The 24547-nt window shown below is 36.8% G+C and overlaps 1 protein-coding gene across 1 annotated transcript; it reads right to left on the reverse strand.

Annotated features, from left to right (window-relative positions):
• Positions 1–1858: 1858 nt before the first annotated feature.
• Pecr (peroxisomal trans-2-enoyl-CoA reductase) lies at positions 1859–24499 on the reverse strand. Its single transcript, XM_046439917.2, has 8 exons — positions 24315–24499; positions 19053–19186; positions 18050–18215; positions 13103–13184; positions 10534–10630; positions 8419–8529; positions 5095–5206; positions 1859–2511 (listed from the first exon to the last, which is right to left on the reverse strand). Exons 1-8 carry the CDS (start codon positions 24436–24438, stop codon positions 2426–2428), a joined length of 912 nt encoding a protein of 303 aa, XP_046295873.1. The 5' UTR covers positions 24439–24499; the 3' UTR covers positions 1859–2425.
• Positions 24500–24547: the final 48 nt, after the last annotated feature.

Below are 24547 nucleotides of genomic sequence, written 5' to 3' on the forward strand. Positions count from 1 at the left end.
TTAGTTGGTCTTCATGACTGGCCACCTAGAACTAGTAGCAATGGCCACAGAAATGGAGGGAAGTTCCAAGTAGGGCCAACAGCATGGATTCTTGTAGTTTGGCCATGAGGTGTCCCCCAAAGCTCCTGTTAATGCAGGAATATTCAGAAGTAAAATGATTGTATCATGAGAACTGCAACCTAATCAGTCCATTCCAGTTTGAATGGCTGGGTGGTAACTATAGACAAGAGGGGCATGGCTGGAGGCGGATCGCTAGGGAGTGCCCTAAAAGGGTGCATCTTCCCTGTGCCCCCTTCTCTTCCCCCCTCCTTTCTCTCTTCTTGCTGACCGTACCATGAGCTGGGCAGCTTTCCTCCTCTGGGCCCTTCCCCCAAGATGTGCTGCCTCATCTTGGACTAAAAGCAATGGAGCAGGCTGTCTATGAACTGAGACCTCTGAAACCATAGCCCCAAAGAAATTTTTCCTCCTCTAAGTTGTTCTTGTTGGGTATTGTTTAGTCAACTTTTTTTTAGTCACTGTGAACAAGAGACCTGACAAGAACAGTGTAGAGGAGGAAAAATCTTCAGAGGTCTCCATCTATGGATGGCCAACTCCACTGCTCTGGGTCTAAGGTGAGGCGGAACATCATGGTGGAAGAGTATGACGGGAGAAAGCAACTCAGAATGTGGCAATCAGAAAGCAGGAATCAGAGAGCTCTGCTCACTGGGTACAAAATATAAACCCAAAAGCATGCCCCCAGTGACCTATCTCCTCTAGCCACACCCTACCTGCCTACAGTTACCACTCAGTTAATCCCCATCAGTGGATTAATCCATTGAGTAGGTTTTGACTCTCATAATCTAATCACCTCTGAATGTTCTTGCACTGTCTCACACATGAGCTTTTTGGGAGATACCTCATATCTCAACCATAAAAGGTAACAACAGCAATGCAAAAGCTAACAAAACAGACTCCCCTGAGTCAAGGCAGGTGCAAATCTTGCTGCCTCTGAACTGCTAACCTAACTACAACAGAGATGGATGCTGAGTCCCAATGTGGCCCTGTTTCTTAAGGAGACCAATGGACCCTTCCAGTGGTTTTCCCTTTGCCAGCTGGCCCTGAGGCTTGCTAGTAGAGGGCTACTAGCAATTAAAAAAAAAAAAAAAAAAAGATGATTTTGCTCCCACACTGCTGCAGTGCAGGTCGCTCACACACCAGGGCCAGCAACACCAGACTTGCCAACTACCACACTCAGGTGGCTGCACAGCCTGGGCTTCAGGTGAGACATCTCCTCATGCAGTTTTCCCATAGAAGGTAGATTTCTAGTAAATTCCATCAGCAGCACACTACAGTGAGTTCTCTGCCATCCATGAAGCCACAGCTGTGCTCAATCTATTAGATCTGGGTGTTGGGACCTGGGAGGGCTCTTCTTTGTGCTCCATCTCACCCCTAGTACAGCTGGCTGGTCCTCACATCTGCTATTCTCATAGTCTTCTCATTTCTCTTTACTCCTTTCTAGCCAATCCTGCATGATACTAATCTCTTATTATAGTTACTAAATCTTTATTTTAAATGTCCCCCATTCAAATTACAGCATGATATCTGTGCCACTCCTCATAGTACCAGGTTATTTATTCCAGGTGAGTTTACCTTCTCTGCTTATGAAACTCAGTACCACCTCTATCTGGGAGCTTATAGAAAGCCTCATCATTCGTGGGCACCACACCCCATGTGACAAAGCATCCCACCAGGTGACCCACTCCTGGCAAAGGAGATGCCTAACCATGGAACCACTGATTGTATCATATGCCCCACCATCCATAAGCAGCCAGCTTCAGTGGTGAATGCAAATTTGACTTCATGAACAAAAGAAACTGAATTGACAGCTACCATAAGGCTTTATTGCTCTAAAAGAATTTTCCATCAGAAAGCAGTCACTGTATAAATCTAGTGTAACGATCATAACTATACCACAATTTAGATGTATTTTCCAATTATAATTCAATAATAAAACCTGAGAATTCATGATCTAATTATTATTAATTTAAAATTATTCATTTTTTGAATACCTCTTTTAAAATGAGAATTATTTAATCATGTTCATCTCTTTCTTTAAAAAAATTAATCACAAGGGCTGGCTAGGGATGTAGCTCAGTGGTAGAGTGCTTGCCCAGCAAGCCTGAAGTCCTGGGTTCAATTCCTAGTACCACCACCACCAAAAAAAAAAAAAAAAAATCATTTGAAAAAAATTAATCACAGAATCAAAGATATGGGATGGGTTAAGGCATTGAAATGCACTTATTTCAGGAACAGTTTTTGCTTAGATATAATTAATAATATTAGAAAGAATGATTTTTTCCCAAATTATAAGTTCTTATAAAGCGCAGATGCACATTCTCAAGATGTTAAGGCACTCAGGAACAAAAGATAGCAGATATTCCTTGGCTTAGAGTTTGGCTTTCTCCTTATAAGACTCCTTCATCCTCTTGACAAGAGAAAGGTCCCCAACTCCTTCAGGCCAGTTGTCATGATCTGTTAAGTGGAAAACCCCAAGTTAGCAAAATTTAACCTCCTTTGTCCTCTTAAATCCAACTTAGTCCTCTTCTGTTTTCTCTGGGGCATTCATGCAAGAAAACAAAATCCAAGCAGGGCGGGGTGGTAAATGCCTGTAATCCCAGCCACTCGGGAGGCTAAGACAGGAGGACTCTTTGTTCAAAGCCAGTCTCAGCAACAGTGAGGCACTAAGCAACTCAGTGAGGCCTGTCTCTAAACAAAACAGGGCTGGGGATGTGGCTGAGTTCAATACCCAGTACCCCCTGACAAAAGAAAAAAGAAAACAAGAAAAAAGAAAACAAAGCCCAGAGGTTTTACAAAGGGACCTGGATTTGAAGCTCTGGTCTGCCATTCACTAGCATTTCCAAATTTAGGGAAGTTACTTTTTCGGAGCCTCAGTCTTATTATCTATCAAAATATTTTAAAACTGTGAGGGTAAACCTGACACCATCTATACAGAGCTGGGCATACTGCAGACATTCAATAAGTAGTATCTGCTTAGTAATAATTTTAAAATAATGTGGTAGCTTGCACCAGGTATTAATAATTGCATCCCCAACATCCAGTGCTCATCTCCCCTTTGCAAAAGGCTCTTTTTTTTTTTAATCCAGAAGGGTCAGAGGAGTGACCCTGCCCTGGTTTGGTGGTGAGGGGTTATAAGCTGTCACTCAGTGCTCCCCATCCCCCTGGCTGTGGATAGTGGTTGAGAATGGGCATTTGCTTGAGCTGGTCTAAAACAGAGTGGATCTCAATATTTTTTAAATTAATTCTAGGACAAAGTCATTCTCTACTCCTTGCTTTCTACCTAGCTAGATATGAACTAAAAGAAGCAGGTGATCTTAGGAGCAGCTGGCAGCCATCCTACAACCAAGAGAGCCAGGCTTGAGAGAAAGCTGACCTCATGGAAGCAAAAACAGAGGAAACAGGAGGGGAAAATGTCTTTAATAAGATCACTGAGCTACTTAAGTCAAATCTCACCTGCTTTCCAAACGCACTGCCGCTGCATTACAACCCCATCACACAAATTCCATTTGATATTAGGCCAATTTGAGTCACTTCCTATCTGACACATGCATTTTCTAATTTGATCTTTCCAACAGTCCCCTGAAATAAATACTATGTGTATCATTGCATTGTAGGAAAGAAAAGAGGGACCTACAGAAATTAATTTCCCCCAAAACTCAACATTTGAGATAAGCAGGGTGAGGTTTCTATCCCAGAGATTCTCACTTCCAAGCTGGCAATCTAAAACCCTGTACTGAAGTCTGAATGCTCCTAGTCAATATGTAGGGCAGCACATTCCTAAAAAGTAGACGTAACTACTCTCCTCAAAAATTTAAAGAATATTTTGTATTGATAAAAACAGTATTAGAATTGCAAAAGTAAATCATTTTGTGGGAGACTTAGAGAAGCAACCACCTTGGTATTTCTTTCCCTCTCTAAAAGAAAAACAATGCAACTCACCCTAACAAATACTGACTCAGGTCTACGGAAGAGGGAAAGGGAAAGGTTCTCAACTACTCTCACTATTTTAAATACTTTCAAAACAATGAGGCATAGCCATGCAGGCATTTTTGTCTTATGTCCTTGGAACAATAGTATCTTACACATATTACCATGCACATCTTTTAGTAAAGAAATACATAAGGGAGGGGACAATAATAAGTAAAATTAAAGTTCTATGGTAAGCGCTTATTAATGTATAAGAAATCTTATGCTTGGACTAGAATAATACTTAGTAAGAATAAGTTGAACCTGGGACCCTGATATGAAATTCAAACATGAAGGGGTTGTATTAACCACACCTTAATTAGCTTGTAGCCACTGAGTCAACTATTTTTAACAACAGAAAGCCAGGTATATTTGCATTTTGTACTTCTTTCTGTGTGTTTTGAGTGATTTATAGTTGTTAGCTTCTGTGGATTTGTTTTGTCATTTGCAAAGTGATGATATTAGACTATCAAATTTCTTAGAAAACTTCTAACCTCAAAGATCTCTGGTCTAGCCATTAAATGTGAACAACGCATACACACAGACATATCAACACATCCCACACATAAAGACGTTTTGTCTAATATCAATATTTGATTATGACTATAAAAATACTTCTTTATATATATCAAAATGACTTAATATAGCAATTATATAACTTCACTTAACATATATCCTAAAGAGAGGGCAAAACAGCACAATACCACTGATTCTTCTGTTCAGATATGAAAGCCACTTACTGGAGGAAAAAAGAAGAGTTAAATATATGGCAACCTCTTGACTCTTCTCTATCATTCCTTGTATAGATGCACTCACAGAGGGTTTTTCAAGGTTCAAATTCCATCAACTCATGCACACACAAAAATTTCTTAAACATTTCAAGTTAAGATCTATAATAAATATATCGAGGTATTTTCTGCACCTGGGATCATCTCCTTGGAAATCATATCCTGAAGATAAGCAGTTTGCACATTTGATATCCTACAGAAGTAAACCTCTACAACTTAAGTGGCCAACACCTGAACATGAAAAGGCCTACAGCTAGTGGCTATTCATTCCCTAGCTACTCACCTGGTACATTGTATGAGTGTGTGTACAGAGACTGGCCTCCGTCCACACTCACCACCTGTCCAGTGACAAAGGAAGCTCCAGGAGACAGCAGGAAGCACACGATGGAGGAGACCTGGAAACAGAGGCATGTGCACATAAAAGCAAAGTCTCTTTCTATCTCTATGTGCTTCACCTTCCCGAGGAAACTCATCTCAAACCACATAACTGTAATGTAACTCCTACATGTGCAAGCCACAACCTGCCAGTACCCAGACAGCTTCCCTTTTCTATTTGAGCATTATTAAAATCAGGTAATCCATCAGAGGAGAGATAGAGAGACACAAAGGAGCCTTAGAGAGTATCCAGGAGGACACACAAAAAGAAGCCCAAAGTGAACACAGGGCTGCATTTCTGCTTCTTCCTGCTTCCATTTCCCACCACAATCCCCTTTTCCATCACTGACATATGCCTTTTATATTTTGGTCCCTGAAATAGTCAATGAGTCTGTGTAGCAATACACTAGCATTCTGATGTATTCAGTGCATGGTCCTGTCTGGCCCAAAACTCAGCAGCAACACAGACAGCACGAGTTTCTAGAAGAGGGACTTCAGAATCCCACTGCATTCCCTAAAATCTTAAGAGTCAATTGATGAGCTCAGCAACATCTACTCCAAAAACTAAAGAGAAAGAAAGAATTTATATCAGTGAGCCTATAGAACCAGAAGCAGTTTCTCAAAAGGTGATGCTCCTAAACACCTGACACTCCTGATTCTCCTTCACTTAAAAGATGATAGCTCATGGATTAACAGGCCAGCCAACAGCCGGTGCAAAAGTTCAATCTTCTTACAGGTACAGGACACAATCAGGCCAATACTTTATTCTTTATCTCACTATAGTTACCACAATGTCTCCTTCCCTTCCTTTCTCAACTCTCTTTATTTGTTTCAGAAAACTTCCATCTCTCTTGCCCTAAAATATAACATTATAGGCATTATGTGTTAACATAAATGACATTTCAAGTAAAAACAGGTATAATTTTCAAAATAACAATTTTATACATTTGTTTGGTATATTTACAAATCTCTTTAATGTCTGGCTCAATAGTAAACAGCTGGATTCTCACTTTTGCTTCTGCATTCATCTGTTGCAATCCGTTGTTTTGATTAAAGCATATGAAGAAAATCTGGCTTCTAGCATATATATAGTTATTTATAGTTGGGAAGGAAGGAACATTTTAATAGTCTTTTTAGATAACTATGGATTTTCTTTTTTATATTCAATAAATGGTGTTTCTTAAAGATTAGTTGCAATATGGAGTCTGAAACTGTGGCAATGAACTGCTTGTACTCTGTTCTATTAAACGCTTTCTCACACTTTGGCTCTTTCACCCAGATGTGATTTTGACCTTTGGGAAATATTGATTCACTGAGTTATGTGCCTTAACTGTGGACACACAATTTATGATATAATATCAAAAGACCACATTTGATATGTCTCCACCCATCTCTTCAGGAAAGTCTTTTAAGTATTTGGAAGCAAAGCCATGGTGACAGGTGCACAGAAATTCTAATTTTCCCTTGAAGTCTTGAATTTTAACTTTGACAACAAATATTCTCATTCACTTTCTTTTAAAACGATAGCCCAATTTTGTTTTGAAAAAATGTCAATATAGTACCCAAGTGTGAATAACTGTAGTATCAGTCATTCTGTCAAATGAAAAAAGTGGTTGACTCCATTCTCAATTCAATTGCCTGTTCTTTTCCTTTGAGGCAGCCATTCATTATACTTCTCTACATAGCAGAAAAGCTTTATGTGTATTGGTGTTTCTTATTTCATCACACAAAATATTAAAAGGATGTGTACTCAGTGATTGAGATTTAATGAATTAATATTTTTTACTGCTTCATCAATGATAAGCCAAAGTGAAACTGCCACTCCTGAGGCCTTCTAGTATCACGACTACTGGTACTGTATTGTTTCCAGCCAGGATTCATGCTAAGGCTGCAGCTGTCTTTTCCATCACTGCTTTGGTACTGTCAACCCAAATGTCAACACAGTGAAAAAGACAAATCAGGTTTTACTGCAACTAAAATGTTTTAATCTTGCAAATACCTCCCAAAAGTTTTAGGAACACCCAGGGTTGGGCCCATATACTTTGACAGCTGTGGATGTAGGTATAACATGTTTCTATTCATTCTGGTCTTTCCTGTTCTTCATTAAAACATTTTGTTTTGTTCTGTTTTGTTTCATTTAGAGCTAAGTTTACTCCAAGGTATTTTAGTTTTTATTATTACTGTGGAAAAGAAACCCTTCCTTTGAAAAACTACAGTTTAAGATTATAATGCTGTGGGAAGAAGATTGCCTCTAGATAGGGAAGAGGGGTGGGAGGGAACGTGAGGGAGAAGGGGAATTGCATGGATGGTGGAAGGAGACCCTCATCGTTGTACAAAATACATGTATGAAGATGTGAAAAAAAAAGAAAGAAAATAATTTCTTTCCTTTTCATGAAAAAGAAGACTCAAACTCATAATAGAATGCATGTTTAGGCATTATGTTCATAGACTTTTTTTTCTTACTTTTGCTTCATTGTTTTTTTTAGCACCTAATATATGTTTGTTTTCATATCATCAAAATTATTTCACCTCTATCCAAGAAATGCTGTCATATAAATTAGTGAAAATTTTGGAAGCTAGAGAGGAAAAAGGAAAAGAAAAGTGGGGGAAATCTCAATAAAATCAACAGGAAATCAGTAGAATAGAGGAAAGGGACCAAAGGGAGGGAGGACAGGAAGGAAAGGGGAAGTACTTCAAAATTATATTGGCCAAATTATATTGTTGTATTGTGTGCATGTATGAATATGTAACCACAAATCTCACCATTATGTACCATTATGTAATTATGTGCATTACACAATTATAATGCACCAATAAAATATGGAAAAAAAAGATTATAATGCTGGCATTTGAGAAAGCTATGGATTTTTACATACTCCAGTTGAATCAACATACTGAAATCTCAGATGGGAATTTCATAAAGCCCTAACCATCAGACTCTCGTAGGGTTCTGTGTACCCACAAATACCATGTGATAAAATGTTGTAGCTGAAAAACACTGAAACAAGGAGAACACGCTGCTCTTCATTCACCCTACACTCATTCCTCAGTAAAGGCTGTTATCAACAGTCAAAACACAGCCAGATATTCCCAAGATCCAGAGAGCGCAGGAGAAATGGTCGGTGGCAGTGAAAAAAACAATCTCCATCAGGCAACCAGCCCACCTCAACAGGACACCATGTGCTATGTATAAGCCATAGTCACTCTGATGGGTGCTAGAAATACACATTACCTCCTCGGGAACTCCCATTCGTTTAGCTGGAATATTCTGGAAGGACCTTGCAAACATGCTTTGTCCATTATCACCATAGCTGTCAGCAGCAGTCTGGGAATAGATTATTCCCTGTGTTTAAACATAAAAGAGGAATACAAGCATATAAAATTAAATTTTAATCGTAAAGACATCAAAGCAGTCTAACAATCAATACCAAAAATTACATGGCTTAAGTTTACTAGAAAAGTGAACATTTCTAATATTTAATTTTTCCCAATACTGTCAAAGAGGTATAGCTCACCACTGTCTACAGATGCACCACCTGAGTGCTCATCTGTGACCTCTTCTCCCTTAAAAACCAGCCAATCCCTGGATTTTTTCCATAGGAGTGTTGGTTTCCGAAGAGCATAATTATATAAGATCAGTGAGGCATTTAAATGGGAACAACAGGTCAGGGCACTCTTTCAACTTTATCTTCCACTAGGCAGCTCGGCTTCAGGAGGGAAGATTAGGCAATGCCTACATGAGACTTAGAAATACAGCATTTTCCTTTTCACCTAGTGTGGAATAAAGTAACAAAACATTTGAATCCAAAATAAATAAACTACAACTTTAATTGTTTCAGAATACTTCCACCTCTCTTGCCCTAGCTTTTCAAGGGCATAAGGCCAGGACAATTACTTGAAAACTGTACGTCACAGGATAATGCTATTTGCTCTAGATTCTAGCTAGAGGTCACGGGGAGAAGGAGAGAAAAGATGAAATTTCTTCAGTATGAATTACTCTGAATGATACTAGGGAGATATTTTGGTTTCCAATCAAATGATGTAGAACATTTTATTTAAAGAGGATGAAATATTTTAGAAGTACTAAATTTTAGATATTAAACCTAAAAAAATCTCTAAAGGACACACAGAATTAACATTGTGCTTTTCACACTGAATACCACTGAAGACTTTTTAGAAACACTTCTAGAAACCAGTATTTCACAATATCAACATTAAGAATGGCACTATAGAGCTGTGACTGTGGCTCAGCGGTAGAGCACTCGCCTAGCATGCATGAGGCACTGAGTTCAATCCTCAGAACCACATAAAGTAAGATAAAGACATTGTGCCACCAATAACTAAAAAAATAAATATTAAAAAAAGAATGGCACTGTAAATAATTTGTGCTATAAATATCTGAGCGTATTATGGATTAGGTAATATACTTGTGGAACACTAAAGCAATCTGAGGTTCTGGCTAGAGCTTGCAATTTTGTTAGAGAGAAAGTTTCTCTACTAACTTCAATAAGTCAGTTCATACTTAACTTCCACCGAATAGCAAACTAGATCTATAGATAATATCCAAAGGTATTATAGTGTTTCAGATGGAGAGATTACTACTATCTTAGCAATGACCAGAAAACATTATAGAAAAAGTAGAATTTAAGCCAAGTTGTACAGGATGAGTGAGATATTTCATCTCATGTCTCTCTTGGAATCCATGGCCAATATATAATACCAAGGAGACTTAGCTGTAGCTTACTTCATAAAAATGAGCTTTTGAAGTTGACTATGAGTATATTATAAATTTCCCCATCATTTACATTATGATTCAGAGAAATTTTCTCTTGACTTCTAATTGATCTTTTCTTTTTTTTTCTGATTTGATAGCTCCTTTCCAGAACCCTGATATTCATGTCCTCTCCTAATAATTAATGATAAGCCAAAACAATAACAAAATTATCTGGAAAAATTTATTCTTCAAAGCAGTGTTTCTTGACTTTCACTATGAATATAAATTTTCTAGGCTGATTTATAAAATGCAGATGCCTGGATTCCATGATTTGGAGTAAAGTTCAAACATCAATATCGTTTAACATTTTGCAAATAGTTATAAAACACACTGAGAATCACCCGCTGAATTTAACCTTGTTGACAAACTGATTGTCAATCAAAGACTACTTCTGTAATGCAACTTTGAGATTTTAATCTATCTTTTAAGTCAATCTTTTATAGTACACTTGTATATTTGTTACCTATGTAGCAAGCTAGATTGTTTGTTACCAACAATACAACTTAACAACAACACAAATGGCATCTAAAGAGCACAATTTGTCAACAGATTTCATATACAGCATTTACTTACAGGAGCAACACAATTGATCCTTACTCCACTGCTGGCCCATTCTACAGCTAAGGATTTGGTGAGATTGTAAACACCTTCCCTGGAAGCTCCACTGTGCCTTTAAGAACAAAAGATAAGCATTACAATGAACTTTTGTTGAATATTTTCTTCTTAATTAAGGTTGTCAGGTGTACCAATGACCAGGCAAAACTCTCCATGAACAATTTCGTTATGAGTCTCTGTATTATTGAGTCTCTGCTAGACAATGGGGGGAAAACTGGCTATTTTAGTAGTAAAGAGAGACTTATTTTGGCTCATGTTCTGGAGGTTCAAGTCCAAGATAGGGCAGCTGCATTTATTAAGGTGTTTGGCAAGGGAGGCACATGGTGCCATTTTTGGAGCAAGTATCACATCTCAAGCGAGAAAGATAAAGAGGCCAGGGTCCCTCAGTCCTTTTTGAGAGCATGCTCTCAATAAGTTAAGGATTTTCCACTCAGCTTCACCTCTTAAAGGTTAACAGCACCTCCCAATATCACTGCCATGGGGGCCAACCCTTTACATATGGACCTTTGAAGGACCCTTGTCCAAACAATAGCATTAGAAAAGGGCTGAACAAATTATATTTCATGCTTTATAGAGTGGCATTACATTAGATCACCATAAAAAATAAGAAGAAAACTCTTTAGATGCTGGTACAAATACATCCCCAACATATGTTGTGCATTTGAGAACAGCAAGATACAGAATAGTGTTTCTAGTATATCACAACTTTTACTTATAGACAAGGAAAAGAGATGCTCAAAAACTAATATTAGTACTTGCCTGGGTGAATGAGAAATGCCTGAAAGAACTGATTTTATTTCTTCTAAGACCCAAGGAAGGTAAACAAGTAAGAAAGGGTAATAAGTGGAAAAGGAACTACAATGGCATAATTTGCCTGCATTCTATACTCTTTTGGGGTAAGGTGATGTTAATTCCCACCCCTTGGCCATACTCAGTCCATGTCCATGTGGTGTTGACCCCAGTTCCTCAGACCTTGGGATGACCATGCATGGAAGAGCCACAGGATTTGGTTGATGGCTACACTCGTGACCCAAGCAGGGTCAGTGTTATGCTTTGAATATGAGGTGTCCCCCAAGAGCTCCTGTGTTAATACGGGAATATTCAGAGGTGAAATGATGGGATTGTGAGACCTATAACCTAATCGGTCCATCCTAGTTCCAATGAACTAATGGGGTGAAAACTGTAGGCAAGTGGGGCATGATTGAAAGAGGTGAGTCACTGGAGGCTGCCCCTGGAAGGGGTCATCCTCGCTGAGGCCCCTTCCCCATCCCTGCTTCCAGACCCCACCATGAGATGAGTCATGCTCCTCTGCCACACCTTTCTGCCATGCGTTCTGCCTCATCTTGGGCCCAGAGCAATGGACTGGCCAATCATAGACTAAACCTTTGGAACTGTGAGCCAAAACAAACTTTTCTTCCTCTAAGTTGTTCTTGTCAGTCTTTTGGTAACAGCAATGAAAAGCTAACTCACACAGTCAGCTAATGGGAATCCTCTCTAGGACTTGCTAGTACTGGCATTGTTAGAATTATCTTTCTCAGCACTATTTGAGAAGCACTCTCTCACTGGAGAGTTAGGAAGAGCAGGAATGTTGACCTCTGTCTCCTGTCAGTATTCTTTTTTTGCCACACGTAGGCCTGCTTGGAATGAAACAAAGCTAAAAGGAGGGCACCTTCCTGCCAACATCACGTCTAAACCTACAGTGTCCCTAGTTCAGGGACCAGCATCACACAGGATGCAGAGCTTGCTCTCAGAGCTTCTGATAAAGCAGATGTGAAGAATGCACAGTTCTGACAAGTTCTCACCTGAGGCTGACACTGCTGTTCCAGAAACCACATTTGGAGAATCACTAATCTAGCTTGAATTATATTTCTATCCCATACAATTGAAGGGAGTCCTGAATAATACAGGAAGCAAATAGGGCATCAGAATTTGCATAAAGGAAACAAACTATCTACTTGTAGAGTGGCTAATTAAAAGTTTAAACTCTTAGAAACTTTTTGGGGAAAAAATCTGGGTTTTTGTTAGGAATAACAATTTAGCAATTCTGTCTAAAATTAAATAGGTATATTCATGGTATTCAGATCTAAGTTAACAAAGATCAGTTCAGTTTCATGTCCACACCTTAACACAGAAGCTGTCCTCCATCAGTGATGGGTAGTTTAGTAACATTTGGATTACAGTTGCCAGGTAAAATGCAGGACACCCAGTTAAATGTGAATTTCAGATAAATAACGAATAATTCTTCAATTCACGTACTTAAAACACATTTATAAAAAAAAATTATTTAGCTGGGCATCCTGGTTTTCCCTCTCTTTCTCAGTAAACATGGCAACCCTAATCTGAATGGGCATGCTTTAGAAGTACATTTTAAAACTTTAAATAAAATGAAATGCTAAGTATTGTTGTCACAACTCATTGAAGGCATTAATCATCTTGATTGAGGGTATTTTTCCCTACCCCACTCTATCAACCCCATTCAGAGGACAAAACCCAAAGACATGGGAAGATAAAATGTAAAAATGCTTACGCAGCAAGTGGAAATCCACTTTTAATAAGGACAATGATATTAACAATAGATCCTCCGTGCTCTTTCATCCAGAGTTTGTAAACTACAGAAAACAAACAACAATCATCTTAAACAGTGTCCTCTTTCCTGATATCTTGTTCCAGCATGCTGCTTACTGGATATGCTTTCCAATTTAATTTATATTTCTTCTTTTAAAAAGCCTGATCACAGTACAATTTACATATCCTAAAATTCACCCATTTTATATATATAGTTTAATAATTTTAAGCAAATATACAAATTACACAATCATCACCACAATTCTGTTTTGAACATTTAAATCACCCCAAAAAGTTCCTTTGTACCTATTTGAAGCCAAATTCATCCCCCTAGGTAGACTTATCCTTTGTTTTTATAGAGCAACAAATTTTGCATTAACCTTTTCTGAACATTTCATATAAATTGAATCATGCAATATATTGAGGTCTTTTGGATCTGGCTTTTTCTACTTAGAATAATGTCTGTGAGGTTCGTCCACATTGCAATGTGTGAATAGTTCCTTCTTACTGCTGAGCAGTATTCCATTGTATAGATATGCTACATTTGTCCATTCATTAATCACTGATAAACTTTTGGATTCTTTCCACTTCGGGGTGATTATGAATAAAAATCTTTGTGTGGACATGTCATTTTCCTTGGATAGATATTTATAAGTAAAATTACAGGGTCATATGACATCTCTATGTTTAAATTTTTAAATCCTTTTTTGGTGCTGGGGATTGAACCCAGGGCCTTGTACATGCAAGGCAAGCACTCTACAACTGTGCTATATCCCCAACCCTTATGTTTAACTTTTTAAAAACAAACTATTTTCCAAAGTGGGTCCACCACTTTACATTCCTATCAGAAATACAGAGGGATTTAGTTTCTCCACACTTCCATTGTCCGACTTTTTGATTATATCTATTCTAATGGGTATACAGTGGTAAAATATGGATTTTCCTAATGACTAATGAGGTTGATCTACACATCTATCCTTACGTCAGCATGACAGCATCTTAAAATCAAGAAGTAGCTTTGAAATCAATAAGTGTAAGCCCAAAATTGGTTTGGCTATTATGGGTCCTTTTCATTTCCATATATATTTTAGGATAAGCTTTTCAATTTCTACAAATATTGATAGGAATTCACTGAATCTATAAATCCATTTGGGGAAAACTATCATCTTAACAATATTGAATCTTGGGGCTGGGGATATAGCTCACTTGGTAGAGTTCTTATCTCACATGCACAAGGCCCTGGGTTCAATCCCCAGCACTACAGAAAAACAAAACAAACAAACAAAAAACAATATCAGACCTTTCAACTCATTAATATGGAATGTCCTTACATTGCTTAAATCTTCTTTAATTTATCAGCAATGTTTTATAGTTTTTGACATACAAGTATGACACTCCTTTTGCTAACTTCATTCTTAAATAATTTATTTTTTGAGGCCCCATTTGATATCAAAGCACTCATTCTATTCACACAAAGCAAGACAATGCTAGAAGTACCTCCAGACTCTCTTCAACAGAAATAGGAATTTTAAGAATTTAAATATCAGAGAAAAATGATACCCAATTCTTCCTAAAGCTTTAGCAAAAATAAGAATGCCTTGCCATTACTTAATCAGACTAACTTTTAAAAATGACAAAAAAAAAAAAAAAAAATGAAGGTGAAACCCTAGTAAGGAAGATACAAACTATAATGTACTTAAATTTTAGACACTTTTTTTTTCACATTATTTGCACATTGCTAAAATCAGGATATCTTTATAATTAATGACATCTTATAATTATTAGTATTTTTCACTTTTTCAATAACATAGAATGGTGGGACATTTCATAAGTGATTATACCTTTGACTTAATAAAACACAGTGGTTATTTTTAGACAATATGCTATAATCCTAGAATACCTAATGGATAATTCAACAAATCATTAGATAAAGCTGCAAATCATCAGATAAAGCTACAAGATGAGCCTGAAAAAAATACTTAATAAACCAACAATCACCCAGCTGAAAAATAATTGGAATGAGCTGATTCAAAATAGCAATATCAAAAAAAAAAAAAAAACTAAGTATAATCATTAATTTTAAAATGTGAAATCTATATGACAAAAACCACAAATCTTTGCCAAAAGATAGAAAAGAATGATTCATTAGTGAAAAGATAAGTTATGATGGGGAAACTGAATATGTAAATATTATAATTATTTTCAAATTATTAAGTTTAACAACATTCAATCAAACTCCCAACATGATTTCTGTGGAAGAAACCTGACTATAAAATTCATCTGAAAGAATGCATAGTCACGAAGAGCCAAGAAAAGTTTGAAAATTCAAAGAAACAAAGCAACATTTGCCAAATCAAATGTTAAAAACTATATAAAACCATTTTATAATAGTATAAGAAAGGAGAATAAGTTTATTTAAATTACCCTACATGGATTTTCTGCTTCAGGATAAATACCACTATATAGTTTACAACTCTAAAATCATTTTTGTTTCTGAAATTCTGACACTTTCTAGGGTTCAGATGTGGGTATTTCTTCAAGTTATCTGAGATACATACAGATACCAAGAACAAATGTAAAAGAAGAAAGGCAAAGATACAAGAAGAATGTTTCCTAAAACATGGAAGATTTATAAGCAACTACCAACATGAGAAGAAATCACAGTAATTGTAATATAAAATGATTTGGAGAAAGCTAGAATGTTGTTTCTTAATATCCAAATTAGAGAACAAACCCCATAGTCTAAATGGATTAAGTATTCTTTTTTCTTTTTTCCAATTTTCTTTTATGGTTGTAAAATACTCATAACATAAAATTTACCATCTTAACCATTTTGAGTTTACAGTTCAGAGTATTAAGTACATTCATGTTATTGTGCATACATAGCCACCAACCATTTCCAGAACTTATTTCATCTTGCAAAATGGCAACTCCATGCTCATTAAATAATAATTTTCCATTCCCCTATTCCCAGACCCTGACAACCACCATTCTACTTTACAGATCAAGAGTTCTCTTACAAGAGTTGAAAGTATTGGTGTTTGATGGGTTTTAAAGCAGCATAATGTATACAATGGAGAGTACATGTGGATTTGAAAGACTAGAGTCTAAGGCTTGCTTTGAGGTGATAGTGGGTTAGTTGGACTAAACCTATGCTAGATATGATATTTTATATTCTACCTACATCAAGGAGGCACTGTGAGTGTCAAAGGAGATAACCATTGTAAAAATTACTTCTGCAAACTTCAATAAAACTTTAAGAAAATTAAAATACTTTCAAGAGTTGACAATTTAAGAATATCTCACAGGAAACTTGTATAAAACTGACTTTTCTATTGTTAAAATAAGGTCATAGGAAATAATCTTTATATGCTTATTCTCAAGATAAGAATAAAATAAAACAAAAACCCTGTTTTCGTGCAGAAAAGATACAAACATGGAATGGGAAAAAGTGAGGAAGGACTTGGATTCGAATTGAGATATCAAGATGAACTCATTATTTTCCTCAATATACTATAAAAATGCCAAATATAAACAGAAAGAGACAGAATGACATTATAAAGCCCAGAGGTACTTTAAAGATTAGCTACATTCCCAGCCCTTTTTATTTTTTATTTTGAGACAGGGGTTCACTAAGTTGCTGAAGCTGGCCTGGAACGTCAATCCTTCTGCCTCAGCCTTCTGAATCACTGGGATTAGAGGTGTGCACCACCGTGCCTGGCTCATAGCTAATCTTGTTTGATCTACACTCCCATTCATTTGTCTACTTCTCAGCTAATTTTGGAAGCCAATTCTAGATATCTTATTATTTCATCTATGAATACTTATCTTTGAATTAGAAGAACCTTTTTGGCAACATAATCTCAATACTTAATTAAAAGTACTTAATTAGCGATAACTTCTAAACATCATGAAATATCCATTCAGTGTGTATATTTCTCTGAATTTGTAATCATTTCTTAACAGTGTGTCTGTAGGAATCAAGTTGCAAATAAAGCCCACACATCACATTAGTTGATATGTCTCCTCTTCTCCTCCAGTGTCCCCTTCACCTCCTCCCCCTTCCATACTTGTAGTTTTTTGGTTAAAGTATCTGGGTTGTATTACAATTCTTTACAGTCTGGATTTTGCCAACCACACTCTATATTATCATTCAGTATGAATCCTGTCCCCCATATTTCCTGCAAAATAGTAGATTCTATTTTGATGTCAATAAATATATAATGACTTAATTTTAAAAATCATCAACTTGTAACCTCCAAATTAGAAATGAACTCTAACAAGGATCAAAAATGCCATTAAAACTCATTGGGTAGAGGGTCATGGTGGTATATGCCTATGATACCAGCAGCTCAGGAGGCTGAGACAGGAGGATCACTAGTACAAAACCAACCTCAGCAATGGCAAGGTGCTAAGCAACTCAGTGAGACCCTGTCACTAAATAAAATAAAAAATAGGGCTGGGGATGTGGCTCCGTGGTTGAATGATCTAATAGTCAAGATCTTAAATAAGTGATCAAATTCAGTTAGGATGAACAACAGCAAACTACAGCCCTCCAGATGTAATGTAATAAGAAGTAGATAGGTCATACATATTGGGTTCTTTCCAGAAATCTTTAAAGCAAATCTAATCAGCGCAAGAACAGTAACAGAAATCCAGAACATGGGACATTCTATAAATCAATGTTGTAAAATAAAAAACAAAAAGAGCATTTTTATTTGTTTTTAGATTAGAGGAAACTAAACAGACAAAAAACATCTATGAAGTTTTATATTATCCTAGATAAAAATGAATGGGGAATACATGTTCATGGTATGAGGCTTCTGAGCCCCTACAGGTTTCTCTTTCAGCCTTCTCCATGATCTCTCTCTCCATAAGAACAGATATTGCAGATATTGATGACACTCACCTGCTTTGCACATATAAAAGGTGCCTGTCAAGTTGGTTTCAATCACAGCATGCCATCCCTTTGAACTGATATCTTCAAAAGGAGACAGGAACTGGCCTCCTCCATTGTTTACCAAGAAATTGATCTTACCATAAATAGCTAAGGTAGATTTAATCAAATTATCCACCTAAAGAAAAACATTAAAAGTTCAATAACCTAACTTGCTATTTGGACTGCTCATTTATTCTAGAAGTGTGGCAGAGCTTACACTCTCTGACAGTGAACACCAACTCTGAGTACTACAACCAATGAACTTTTGGTCAGCAATGAGCAAACATAAAATTCCTACCCCAATGAGTAGTTTGCCAGTGTCCAATACTCACATATCATAAAATTAAAATTGTAATTTTGACAAGATATACCTAAAAGTCTGTATCAATTCTAAGTATAGAAGGTGTCAGGCATATTAATTTGTGACCTACCAATCATGAATAAGGAACAGTGATGAAATCAGGTCAAAATGAACATTAACAAATGTCTTACGCAAGGTGTGGTGGCACACGCCTATAATCCCAGCAGTTTGGGAGGCGGAAACAGGAGGATTGCGAGTTCAAAACCAGCCTCAGCAAAAGTGAGGTGCTAAGCAACACAGTGAGACCCTATTTCTACATAAAATACAAAACAGAACTGCAATTGTGGCTCAAACCCCTGGTTCAATCCCCAGTCCAAAACAAATATTAAAAAAAAAAGAAACGCCATAAAAGACAAGAGGCCCTTTAACACATCCTTGCTTAGCTACCCTGTCTTGCTTTCTTCCATCCCCTTCTCTTGAGTCACTGGTTCAATAAATCATCAGCCCAAAAATCTTCTTACAGGCTCTGTTAGACAGCCCTTTCTGAGATAGCTACCACAGCAGAGCCTGAAGCACAGCCAGGTTTAGGCATCACAAATGCTAATGAAAATTAGTAGATATATTTGCATTGACTTATTTGCATTGATACATTAGTAGATATATTTGCATTACCTCCTCTTCTTTACGGATGTTGCATTGCAGGGGAGTGACCTGAGCCTGGCTGGAGGGAGGTAGGGTGGATTTCAGTTCCTTTGCAGCAGATTTTAGTCTTTCGATTTTCCGGGATGCAATGACCACATTACACCCTTAGGAATAAATAGGCAGAGAACAAATAAAGAAGTTTTCATGAGTTGTCCAAATTCCAACAATAATAATGTACAGAAGACATTTTGTGTGCTGTGTTCCTTTAAACAACAAAAACAAACAAACAAAACCTAATCAGAATGTCTTCTCTGGACAAGATGAAATAGTAGAAAACTGAAATTCTCTTTAACCTGAAACACAAAACTGGATAAAATATATGAAACAATGGTTTTCAGGCATTGGACATCAAAAAAGCACTGGACTACAAACTGTCATCTCTGAGAGCAGAAACAAACATGTGAGCCCTATGATTATGCCAGCTTATCACCTGGAGAAAACTTCCAGACCACAGCACAGGAGGGACTCATTCACAGGTCAGAGTTCTCCCTGAGTGGAAGGGATGAAGTTGGAAGTCTAAGAAGTCCTAGCAGCTGGTTATACAGGGTGTAGAGAGACAAGAGACACCAAAATCTGCAGAGTCCTTCTTGAATCCTCAGCAAAAGTACTGACGGAAATACATGAACAGGCTAGAGAAAGAACTTCCCAAAATGAGCAGAAGGAACAAACCCTGTCCTGGGAAACAACACTGGGAATAGTTATTGTGCTGACTAGAAAAAATGTTTTACCTAGATGGTGCTTAGATGTTTCACAGGGTGAAGTGAATAATGGTCTCAACAGCGAGGTTAAGTTAGACATAAACTAATTACTGAGACCAACACTTAACTTTAAAAAGCGAGTCTCCTTCAAAGTATCAAAATATTTTAATTTAACTTTCATCCCAGAAAAAAGGCTTAAGAATACTTATAAGAATATAAAAATTGTCATCATCCAACAAGGTAAAATTCAATCCATAATCCAACATGCAAAGGAACAGGAAAGTAACAACCCATAATGAAAAGAAGAGCCAATTTATAAAATACCCCAAAATGACACTGATGGTACAATTAAATAAGCTCCTGATAAAGAAAAAATCTTAAAACCAGCCAAAGAAAAACAATGTCATACATACAGAACATAAAAAGATAAGGACTTTTTCACAAACAGTGAAATCCAGAAGACAGTGGCATAACATTACCTGTTGTATGAAAAAGAGAAAAATGAATAAGATTGTGGACTTAGAAATCCTGATCCAGTGAAAATATCTTTCAAAAATGATGGCAAAATAAAAACTTCTCGGACTAGGGTTGTGACTCAAAGGTAAAGTGATTGCCTGGCATGCACAAGGTCCTGGGCTAGATCCCCAGCACTATAGGGGGTGTCGGGAAGAAAAAGAAAAAGTACCTCTTCACACATATGGGAACTAGAAGAATTCATCAGAACAAACCTGCTCTTAAAAAAAACAAAAGAAAGAAAGAAAGAAAGTGCTTCAAACAGAAGAAAAATTATTCCAGATGGAAAGTTTAATCTACACAAAAGAGAGAATCCGTGATGGTAATTATGTGAGTGAGTGAATAGGGAGATTTTTCTTCTTCCTATTCAAATCTCTTTAAAAAGCAGTGATAATTTAAAGCACAGATAATAACAATGCATTGTGGGTTTTAAAATATACATACATTTTTTTCTTTTTTTCTTTTTGGTACGATATGTCAAGATCATTGTACTGTCATGTGTAACTAATTAAAACAAATGAAATAAAATATACATACACATAAAATGCTTCCCACCTTCTTGAGAACAATAGTCCCTTGTTTTGCTCAATTCTAACATATACTAATTCCAGTTGCCTTATCTTAGTTAAATGCCACCAGTCCTTCAATAACATGAACCAAGTTTGATGATGGTACATTAGGTCTGAGAAACTACATAATATACAAACTTTCCTGCTAGCTCTTCAGCCTACAAAGCAGTAGATAAAAAATTCAATTCACATCATGGAGGGTGACTTATCAAGTCCTTTCTTTCAAATGGTACAAAGGGGCACAGGAAAACATTTGGGGGTGACAAATTCCTTTCAATCTTCAACTCAGAATACCACATTTATTAAGCACCTTCTGAATCCCTGATGACAGCACTAAAAGTGCTGTCTTGTCACAATTGCCACTTGCCTTTTACTTTCCTTTTAACTACCGAATCTAATTCATGTTCTGCTAGAGTAACAGAAAGAGAATAATTAACTTGAAGACAAAGTAAAAATGTGTTTTGTCTGATATATGTAAGCTGGAGAGAAAAAAGGAAAATAAGGGACCTCATGAAAACAGAAGGGAGATGGAGTTAGAGAAGATAATGCTAAGTGAAGTTAGCCAATCCCCCAAAACCAAATGCCAAATGTTTTCTTTGATATAAGGAGGCTGATTCATAGTGGGATAGGGAGTGGGAGCATAGGAGGAATAGAGGAACTCTAGATAGGGCAGAGGAGTGGGAGGGGAAGGGAGGAGGCATGGGGTTATTAATGATGGTGGAATGTGATGATCATTATCATCCAAAGCACATGTATGAAGACACTAATTGGTGTGAATATACTGGGTATACAACCAGAGATATGAAAAATTGTGCTCTATATGTGTAATAAGAATTGTAATGCATTCTGCTGTCATATATAAATAATAATAATAATAATAATAATAAAACATAAGGGAGACCAGTAGACTAGAGGAAGGGGTGGAGGAGGGAAAGTAAAAGGGGAATAAAGAGGAATGAAACAAACTAAAGTATGTGTTACACATATAGGAATGTATCATAATGAATTCTATTGTTATGTATAATGATAATGTGACGATAAAAATACTTTTCAAAAAGACTGGCTTGAATTCAACTTGAGTAGTCTTGAGTATTCCTTGACAGAATCAAGACTTCCTCTAACAGCATCTGTCAATCAGAGAAAAGGTATCCAATTCTGTCTCCTACCGCTTTCTCTTGTTAGCTGGGGCTTTCCGGTGTTCTCTCAGCAAAAGGAAAAGCCAAATCATGTGGATGTGAAAGACAACCCAATAATCGCCATTTTACTCAAGCTGTAATTCAACCCCCAAAACAGTGGCCTTTTCACTGGAAAAGAATAGATAATATTTTATTCTATTTGCCTAATTTGGGTTTACATAACAACTTTCACTAAATAACCATTAATTGTCATTAAAAAATAAAGATGAGAAAGTCATAACAAAAAATTATTTTATATTCTTCCATTAAAGGAAATCCATTTTCAATACAACAACAAAAATGTTTGGTTTTTTTTTTTTTAGTATATGAAATATTTTTCTTGGGAGATGCTCCATCACTTTTATCATCATCCCAAGATTATAATATCACTGTGTTAATGTTTCAGTTTGTGCCATAATAATAGTCTGCCACCTTCCCCACAAGGATATAATGTTTGGCCAATACAAATTTACCAAAAACAAAAAACTCAAATGCATGAAAATATACTGAGAGTTCTGTCAGGTAAACTAGGATCCTACAAATCTGCTGAGAGAAGCCAAATGCCTACCCCTTCCATAAAATGATCACCAATTCAGATTTTCTTATAATTGTTTCATGAAAGGGGACAGAGTTTAGTGTTAGGAGTGGAGAAGGCAGGAATGGTAATCTGCAACACCAAAGCCAGAACAGGAAATGTTATTTTTCCTCTTAAAAATGTATATATTTCCATTTCTTTAAAATATAATAGTTTTGTTTGTTGTTGTTGTTTTGTTTCTTAGTTCATACCATGCCAGATCTTGGAAACACAATAGTTACCAAGATAATTTACATGTTCATTAAAAAAAAAATTGAAGGATTAGGAATAGACCACTTGCCCAGTATGCAATAAGCCCTGTGAGTTCGATCCCCATCAACAGCAAGGAAAAAAATAACATACTTTATATACAGAGATATGAAAAATTGTGCTCTATATGTGTAATAAGGATTGTAATGTATTCCACTGTTGTCATGTATTAAAAAAAAAAAAGACAATTTTAACCAGTCATAAAAAATGCTAACAATGTTATAAACTTCCATCCAGTCTTTTTATTTATTTTTCATTAGCAATCAAACTGAAATACTATTTTCTTTATAATCCTGTTTTGTCCAATTATATGGTATGCATTTCTCCACATGACGTCTTCAATAGAAAGATTTATTTGTGTCAATATAATATTTCATTGTGATTGATTTAACTATTTCCCTCATACTGGATATTTAGGTTATTTCTAATTTTTTCACTACATGAATAATATAATACCCATGAATTCAAATCTTTACTTGCCTCATTGTTTCCTTGGAGTAAATTCCTGAGAAATGAATTACTAAATCTAGAGCATGAACACTGTAAAACTTTTGGAATTTTTTTTCTAAATATATTTTTCCTGCCTTTCTCACGCCCTCATCAACACTTCAATTTTGTACAAGGTTTTTAAACTGTTAGAAAAACAATAGTATCTTATTGTTTTATTTTGTATTTTATTACACATAAAGTTGATTATTTTCTCAGATACTTATTACCTCTTTGTATTTTCTCTTTTGTAATGCTTAGTCATATCTTTAGCCTATTTTTCTATCACTATATTGGCTTTTTGTGTATTTGTAAGGGCTCTTTATATAATAAGACTATTTGTCTTATGTTGTAAATTTTTTCTTTATAATCCTTTAAACTTTTTAACTCATTGAAGATTGACGTCTTCAGATAGGTAAGTTTATCTGTTTTTCTCTGGGTGGTTCTTTCCTTGTGTATATTTACAAGGTCCCTTTTTCATCCAAGCTAAGATAGATATTTACTATTTTAGGGGAGGAAGATTATGACAAGAGATGTGAGAAAATAATATGAAAGGAGCCTCTCAATGTGTTGACGACCTTTTCTAACTAAATGAACCCTCGCCGTGCTTCATAATCACTGGAATTGGGCAGCATTTAGAAGGTTAATTTTAAAACAAATACACAATTCCATGGCATGTGCCTACCTCAGGCACAGTACGTTTGGCTCCAAGCCCCTGTAGTTTATACCTAGTGACTCCAGGTCCAAGGTTTCTCCCCGATTTCCAAGAAAGAACACTTCTCCCTCCTCGCAGTTGTAATTTGGCTCACCCCTAAGACCCCTTTGCTTTACAATGCTACCCTACCCCGGACCCGCAAGCAGCCTCTGACGTCCAAACCCGTTACCGCAGCCGGGCCTTTGCAAACCCAAGGCTCTAGGTGCCCAGGTCAAGAGACCTGCACGCGTACCCAGGTGCAGAAGCTCCTTCGCGATGGCCTTTCCGATGCCGGTGGCCCCGCCGGTGACGATGGCCGTTTGGTTCTGCAGCAAACCAGGGGCCAGGCAGCTCTTGCCCTTTGTCCAGGAGCCCATAGTCCCGAAGCGACAGAAGCGTAGCGCCCGCAGGACTGCGTCAGCTTAGTTACCCAGAGGTAGGCGGGGCTAAGGGCCCCGACCCACGTGATCATCAAATCCCGCCCCG

The sequence above is a fragment of the Marmota monax genome, unplaced genomic scaffold (assembly GCF_021218885.2).
Source record: "Marmota monax isolate L192 unplaced genomic scaffold, Marmota_monax_Labrador192_F-V1.1 WCK01_AAM20220418_F8-fsc00041, whole genome shotgun sequence".
Classification (NCBI taxonomy): domain Eukaryota; kingdom Metazoa; phylum Chordata; class Mammalia; order Rodentia; family Sciuridae; genus Marmota; species Marmota monax.

Coding starts and splice junctions, on each gene's coding strand:
- Pecr (XM_046439917.2), bottom strand. CDS start 24,438: ATGGGCTCCTGGACAAAGGGCAAGAGCTGCCTGGCCCCTGGTTTGCTG. Junction 13,185..18,049: donor CTTTTATATGTGCAAAGCAG/GTGAGTGTCATC, acceptor TGTTTTCTGTAG/TTTACAAACTCTGGATGAAA. Junction 10,631..13,102: donor AGTGGATTTCCACTTGCTGC/GTAAGCATTTTT, acceptor TTGTTCTTAAAG/GCACAGTGGAGCTTCCAGGG.